This window comes from Cricetulus griseus (assembly GCF_003668045.3).
Source record: "Cricetulus griseus strain 17A/GY chromosome 1 unlocalized genomic scaffold, alternate assembly CriGri-PICRH-1.0 chr1_1, whole genome shotgun sequence".
Classification (NCBI taxonomy): domain Eukaryota; kingdom Metazoa; phylum Chordata; class Mammalia; order Rodentia; family Cricetidae; genus Cricetulus; species Cricetulus griseus.
This window is the reverse complement of record NW_023276807.1, coordinates 112233016-112240806: the sequence shown is the minus strand read 5'-3', so window position 1 is coordinate 112240806 and position 7791 is coordinate 112233016. Positions and strand designations below refer to the sequence as shown.

The 7791-nt window shown below is 40.5% G+C and overlaps 1 protein-coding gene across 1 annotated transcript; it reads right to left on the bottom strand.

Moving 5' to 3' along the window:
- Positions 1-835: 835 nt before the first annotated feature.
- Positions 836-7523, bottom strand: C1qtnf7 (C1q and TNF related 7). Its single transcript, XM_035452075.1, has 2 exons — positions 7283-7523; positions 836-1467 (listed from the first exon to the last, which is right to left on the bottom strand). The coding sequence occupies exons 1-2, from the start codon at positions 7518-7520 to the stop codon at positions 836-838; spliced, it is 870 nt and encodes a 289-aa protein (XP_035307966.1). The 5' UTR covers positions 7521-7523.
- Positions 7524-7791: the final 268 nt, after the last annotated feature.

Genomic DNA, 7791 nt, shown 5'->3' with positions numbered 1-7791 from the left:
CCAGGTTCAGTGAACTCTCTGGTTCAGAGAACAAGGTGGATGGCACCTGAGGAGTGACAGCTGATGTCTTCTGGCTTACACACACACGCACACGCACACGCACACGCACACGCACACACATGCATGCATGCACACACAGAGTTGTTGAGTGTACATATAAAAGCATAAAGGAATAAATAAAGAAATTTATCATTCCATTTTAATTGTTAGAAATTCTTAGCATCTCAGCCTGGCAATGGTGGAACACGCCTTTAATTCCAGCACTTGGGAGGCAGAGACAGGTGTATCTATGTGAGTTCCAGGTCAGCTTGGTCTACAGAGTGAGTTCTAGGGCAGGCTCCAAAGCTACAGAGAAACCCTGTCTCAAAAAACCAAAAAAAAAAAAAAAAAAAAAAAAAAAAAAGAAAGGAAAGAAAAGAAAATTCTTAGCATCTCTTACTTTTCCTTGAGAATTGTCAAAGAATTTGTCTATGTTATGATTATCCTAAATAACAGACAAAACTGGAGTTTTATGAATATTTAATGAGGCAGTGTCACTACCAGCTGGTTGTATTACCAAGGGCATTCAAATTTGTCAACATTATCTTTAATTTGCTTAAATATTTATCATCATTACTTTTGAGGGGTTCATGTCTGGGGTTATTTTAAACCCTTCATTTTGTTGTGCTTTCAACTGGTTGCTGGTTTGTCTTATTGAGATAAATTCTGCCAGAGCTGTCTGTAAAAGGAGTTTCTGAATCCTCTTGTCACTTGCTCCACCTTCCAGCACTCCAGATCAAATCAAAGTGTAAGCCATGTGGTATTCATGTTGCAACATTCAGGTCTGCAGTCCACTTCACAGATCATCATCTTCTGATATTGAATCTAGGTAATCTGTGTCAACATAGAGGAGAAATCCAGAGAATAGACTGTCTGCCCAGCCCGGGTCTGAGAAGAGGCCATTCTGGTCATTGAAGAAGATTTCCAGCCAGACTTCATCTTCTGGCTGCAGGTAGATGACTGTGGACCCCGAAGCCACATCATGGTTCCCCGTGTTGGCGTCAAAGGTCCTTATTCGGTACTGCCCGTTGTGTACCAGCCCAATTGCTAGGTGCTTATTGGCCAATGTGATATCATAAGAAAAGTAATAGATCCCTGGGAAAGCACAAATGAACTTCCCTGTGGCGGGGTTGTAGTGTTCCCCCTCATTGAAGAGGACCTTGTTAAATATGATGGGTAGCCTTTCTTCTGGGTAGCTTGTTGTGATGCCAACTGAAAAGGCAGATTTGAGCACAATGCTTCCACATCTGCACACTCCAGGCAGGCCTGGGTCCCCTTGATCTCCTCGGTCTCCCTTTGGCCCAGGAGGCCCAGCTGGGCCAACTTCTCCTTTCTCACCCTCTGGTCCCATAGGTCCTTTCTTCCCAGTCTCTCCTTGGTCTCCTTTTTCACCAGCAAGGCCCAGGGGTCCAGTCTTACCTTTTAGACCTTCAAAAACAATTAATGGCTAAATCAATAGCTCTTCTAGAGAGTCACAAACAATATACCTCCACACTGCTAACACACCCTAATCATATCTTTTCAGTCAATTATTAACAGCTTCCTGTTAATTAAAAAGCCTTTGGAACTCATTGATATACTAAAAAACGAGAACAAAAAACTTCACTTAGATTTTCTCCAGTATTTGAGACTTCAATTAGACCCTGATTAATTAAACTAATAAGCTATTATTTTGAAGACATATCACCTGGTGCATATTAGTCATAGCCAGTTACTTGTCACCACAGAAAGGCTTCAGAGAGCATGCTAGTATTTTTCCCAGAGTGAGTCCTGAGGGGAGACAGAACCAGACAATTCTTTGGAGACAGCTTAGTCTTTCTTTCATTCTATTCCTGTTAGTGTTAATAATAAGATAATTAATCAAAATCAAATTCAATATTTATCAACTGTGTACTCTATACCAGGACCAAGGTTAAATGTTTCATTGGCATGCATTATCTTATTTAAATTTCACAACAACTTTAAAAGATAAGAATTAGTAACTTCTTTGCAGACTCGAAGAAACCGAATCAAGAGAATGGAGCTACTGAGTGATGGAGCTGTGATCTGAACACATGCCTGTCCAACTCTGGAGCCTGGGTACCATCCTCTGGGAAATGTGTTGGGTTGATCCTGTAAACTGTAGGTGACCCTGGAATGTTGGGGCATCATATGCTACTTTAACTAAAAAATGCTGACTGCTTTCACCATTCTACCGTCCTTCTTTTGCAGGAGAATGAGTTCTGAGGAGGCAAATGGACTTGACTATGTATCAGGATTAGAAGGATCCTTAGCCTTCCTGGCCTCATGGTATTTTACCCTGTCCATGTAGATGCCTCTTACCTTGCAGCTGGCTCTGCCACTGAATGTGTCTCCTAATCTCTCTGGGTCCCCTTACATAAAGAAAACTGGATGCGAATTTCAACCAAGTTTAAGCCACTGTATAGGACTGTTTTCTGTATGTCCAAATCTTTATGTCTGCAGGTTAACTAGAGGCTAATTATAGAAAAAAGTGATCTTGATTGAAAGCCATCAGCAAAATTGACTTTTTCTTGTATAAAACAACAATAATTAGTATAATAAAGGGTTTTAATTTTGTGATCAAATCCATGTCACAGTAGTACTTGGATAATGAATATTTCTACCCAAAGTATCCAAAATTGTTGGTCTTCAGTTGTTTATTTTTTTTCATTCAGGAAAATGTATTGTTAATGCATGATTTCTCTTGTAATCATGGTTTTCTTCTCAGGGATTCTGATCCAGCTAAGCCCTTTATCTTGCTGGTGCTTTGATATCAATTATTGGAGTTCTGTACATACTTCAATGTATGCATGTGATAACCTGGTTCTTTTTTCCTGTTAACTGGCAAAATCAACAAGGAAGTCTCTTGGCAATGTAAAGTTTGGGAGAATTAAAGCTTTACCCTTAAAATGTCAAGTACAGTGCTTTAATCCTCATGAAAGTGTCTGTTTAACAATTTATGATGCCTGGAGGTTATTGTCAATGAATGGCACCACTGTTAGTGAGACAAGGTTAGCATTCTTATCAGCTACAGTTGTGTTCCCTTAATGCAGACAGTCCTGTTAAGTGGATCAAGCACAACACACATGACAGATGTTTTTGAGCTTCATCAGGCCTTGATTCTCTGGCGTAGAAATGGAATATAAACTTTCTGTTGTTCTTCACAAATCAAAGACTGCAAAGTCTGAAATTTGTTCAACAGCAGCTTAACCTTTTCTGCCTTCATCACTGATCTTCAATACAATAATAAAGCCATTTGTGTCTCAGTAACAGTTTGAGTCATAGGAGTTCGTTACAAACTCAAATCATGCTGCTTTAAAACTTTCCGGCTCAAGGACTCCATTTGTAAAACAGAGACATTGGATATAAGTCTACTCCAACTTAGTGGGTGACACAGTCAACAGTGACTCAGCATGTCTGAGATGGAACACACTTCAGCTGTGGATCTAATGGTAGATCTGAAGAAGGGCTAAGATCCTCCTGGCTTAGGCTTCCTAGTCACTGAAATAAAGGTTAAGGGAAGGTTGCTTGAGGTCTCACCCTCTTGAAAATTTATTGTGAACAGCTCATAAATACTGAAATGAAAATGATAAATATGAGGAATTCTTTATGACCTCAGTGCTTTAATTTTCTATTGTAATACATATTTAATACCCTGAACTGTCAGTTACACCTAGTCATGGAGTAAATGTAATAATAATATATAGGACTTCTTCCTATTTATATGGAGAATTTTCTCATGGATCAGGAGACTATATACTCAAGAGAAGAAAAAGGATAAATCATTATGCATTAAGGACTGATGTCTGGGGGGCTAGCATGGGACTGATCCAGACCCCTGAATGTGGATGTCAATGAGGAGGCTTCGGCATTCTATGGGGCTCTTGGTATTGGATCAGTATTTACCCCTAGTGTAAGAAAGGGCTTTGGGAACCCATCCCACATGGAGGGATGTTCTCTCCGCCTGGACACAAGAGGGAGGGCCTAGGCCCTGCCCAGGACGATATGATTGACTTTGGGGGAACCCCCATGGAGGGCCTTATTCTCCCTGGGAAGCAGAGGGGTGAGGTGGGGGATTAGTGGGGAGTTGAGGAGAGGGGAGGGAGAGGGAGAAGGGAGTGACATGTGAAGCAGCCTTGTTTCTAATTTGAACTAATAAAAAAAAAAAGAAAAGAAACTCACTAATAAAAGGATTACACTATGTATATGTACTGAAGCTTAGCCATATATTTCTTTTTAGTTCTACCTCAAGGGGTCTACCTAGATTTTCTCTTTAGAATCATTTTACCCTTCCTTTCATCCATGGATCATCTATATAACTATCCATCTGTACTTCCTTCCTTTCTTCCTTCCTTCTTTCCATCAATGGATCTATGCACCCACCCACACATCTACCTTGAGTTTAGAACCATGTAATATTGTTTGAACACTCACCATATGTGAGAGGGACTCAGTGTGATAGGTTTATAATACTGAAATCTTTTTATTAAACTGGAATGAAGAAAACTTCATGAGGACTTGAGAGATGGATCAGCTGTTAAAGGCTAGGCTCACAACCAAAAAAATTTATAAGAATGCTTCATGAGATAGTTCTAGTGATATTTGAATGAGCATGAATTTGGATTTAATTGAATTGGATTAACATATTATGGTGATTGCTACAGGCCAGCGACAGATGTTTTTGCAGAGAATTTATAATTTGGTGTAATAATCTATTCATTTCTAGTTTAGGGTAACCAGAAAAAGAATACAATGAGTTCTGTCTGGACTTGGTTGAGGTGAAGGCAATCTTGTCCTCAACAAGGGTGTACAAATGAAAAGGCCCTGTACTGTCAATGGAGAGGAATCATTGGATATCACTTCCCAGTCTTGGACCCATTTGCCAGTCACTTTACAAATGGGATTTTGGGGTGATGTGTGCATCTCTTCACAATTACAGTCAGGCCTCTCTTTCCTCTCTGAGCCAGGCAGAGCCTTAGGTGTGTCTGTTGGATTTACATAATATTTGGTTGGAAAAGGCACTTTGCTTTTGAATCTCAACAGTTTTATTTGTGGCATTATTTTATTGCATGTTATAGTTACTGCAGATTATAATGGTGAAAGCTAACATAATAAGTTCCCAACACATAGTGAGTTCTTAATAAATGGGCAGTATTTGGAACTACTACAATGATGTGCTTAGATAGTCCTTTCCCTTCACTTCCTGACAAATTTCTGTGTTCCCAGCCACTAGAACAGTTTCTCAATTAGCTGTGTCCCTGGGGACAGTTTGTAATGTCCAAACCTTCCTAATGCTCTGACCCTTTGATACAATTTCTCATGTTGTGGTGACCCTCAACCATAAAATTACTTGTTTGCTCCTTCTTAACTACAATTTTGCCACTGTTATGAATCAAAATGCAAATATCTAATATGTGATCCCTGTGACAGGATAATTTGTCTCTCAAAGAGGTCACAATCTACAGGTTGAGAGCCACTGGTCTAGATTCATTTTTTGGTTGCTACAGCTGGGAGAGGTGTGCCACTGATATCTAGGGACATGCTGTCAAACACCTCACCCTGCCATAAAAATTATTCAGCCCTAAATGACATTGGTGTGGAGGCTAAAAAAACTCTCCAGAAATAAAAGTTAATAGTTAGAGATACACAAAATGTTTCTGAATAAATAATGCATGGATACATAGAGGGATGAATAGACTGATGTATACAAGGCTATCCCTGACCCCATAGGGCTAAAGCTGTAGCATTTAAGGATATTAAATTCTATCTGAAATAACATAGAACTACCTTATGGGCATATTAATCATTTTATTTGCTCTGTGGCTTTGGGTGGCCACAGACTTATCTTGGACGTGGGGATCAAAATGTAAAAATTAACAATATGTAACATTTACCAAGTACTTAGCACATGGCAATTATTCTATAGGACATTCTGCATATATGACAACTCCCAAACTTCACATTTGCCCTTACTCTTGCCAATTTACAAATGAGGCTCAAAGAGGCTATTTGCCCAAGGATGCTAGGTAAAGTAACTGAAAGAACCAAGGTTTGAGTGTGTTTTCTGGTGCCAATTCTTGTGTGATTAGCTATTACACTCTTCCTTCCAGACACAACAAGCTGAAAGGGTCATTCATATAGAACTATAATCTGTATGTCATAGAATTTTAAGGATATTTACAGTTATGGCTCAATAATAATTTGTATTCACATGAGCTACCTTATAGACAGCTGCCTTTGAATAACTACATCTAAACTCCCAATTCAAGGTTTATCCAACATTGGATCTTTACATAAGGTTCTTCAATATTGAACAATGCTCATGCATCTGACAGCTATTGACTTGCCCCATGTGTTCTGCATAGGGTATTTGAAAATGACACATTAGCCTATAATCTGGATGTATGCCATAGCACTGTCTTACAGAACCCCAGGAAATCAGGTGTGGTGATTGGGTAGAGGCACATTTTTTAGATCTATGTATTTTTTACTTCTTATCTTTTGTCTAACTTGTACACCCAGAAGCATGTTTTCAAAGATTGATTCCAAATTCTTTGCTCTTGTAGAGTTAACACAACCTCTGGAGAATTTCAATTTGGTTTCCTCTGAAGGACTGTGGAGTCTGGCAAGCTTCCCAGGCTAACTTATCTGTAGGAGGAAAAGCCTGAAAATTATTGAAGACTTGAGGACAATTAAACTATCGCAGAGAGCTTTGTGACAGGGTGGGTGGGAGAGTGCTGAGCAAGGAAAGGCCGGCTATATGACACTTTTGTCCTTTTAGCTGTATACATGGAAAAATCTAGAAGACCTTATGGAATATTTGTTTAGAACTTAGCTCTGAGCAGGGTGGTAAACTGAGTTTCTGAATCCCAATTCTTCCCCTACTCTGGCCCATCTGTTTGTCTATTCAAACTTCCATGCATCCAACTGTTGTCTGCTCGTTCCAGACATCAGTTGTTGGAAGTCCAGCTCCAGCAGTCATGCACAGTGCTTGCCGGTCTATGCTTATCTCCTGCGGTGCCTTTCACCAGGCTCAGGCTTCTTAACTTCTAGATGTTACATTGTCCACCCGACAAAGTTGTCACTGTAGCCAACTAAGGCTGGAAAGAGTTAAAAAAGCATTTGAAGCATTGTTATGATTAATGAAGTGATTGAAGGAGCAGTTCCCAGCGGGAAGAAGCAACAAAGGGAGGAGTTTAAGGAGGGTCAGAGGGGGTATTTACAGAACCTCATCATTCCTTACCTGCGGTGCCCTTTTCTCCTTTCTCTCCTTTCCTGCCATCTCTACCGTCCCTTCCAGGAAGGCCAATGCGACCATGGGGCCCAGGGGAGCCATTTGCTCCAGGAGGGCCTGGTGGGCCAGGTAAGCCAGGAATGCTGCAGATGTACCTTGGAGAGTAGTTCTCTCCCTTGGCCTGATTGCCCCGAGGTTGTCCACTTGCACAGATGGCAAGACTTGTCACATAGAGCAGAACAATCATTTTGGGCTCTAGAAGAGAAGGACAGACATCAGTGCACTTTCTAGGGAGGGGCTTTGGCATGATGGAGTTGGTGTGAACTGCAGGATGGGCATGTGCAGCAGCCTCCTCCAGCATTTGATTTTCCTCATGTCTAGAACCCTGCTTGCGCTCAGGATTTAAGAAGCTGTCAATCCATTATTGACACAGAATCCTCAGTGCCTAATACAGAGACTTATATACATGAAGGAAGAAAACATTCTAGGGGGCTGGAGAGATGTCAGCAGCTAAGGGC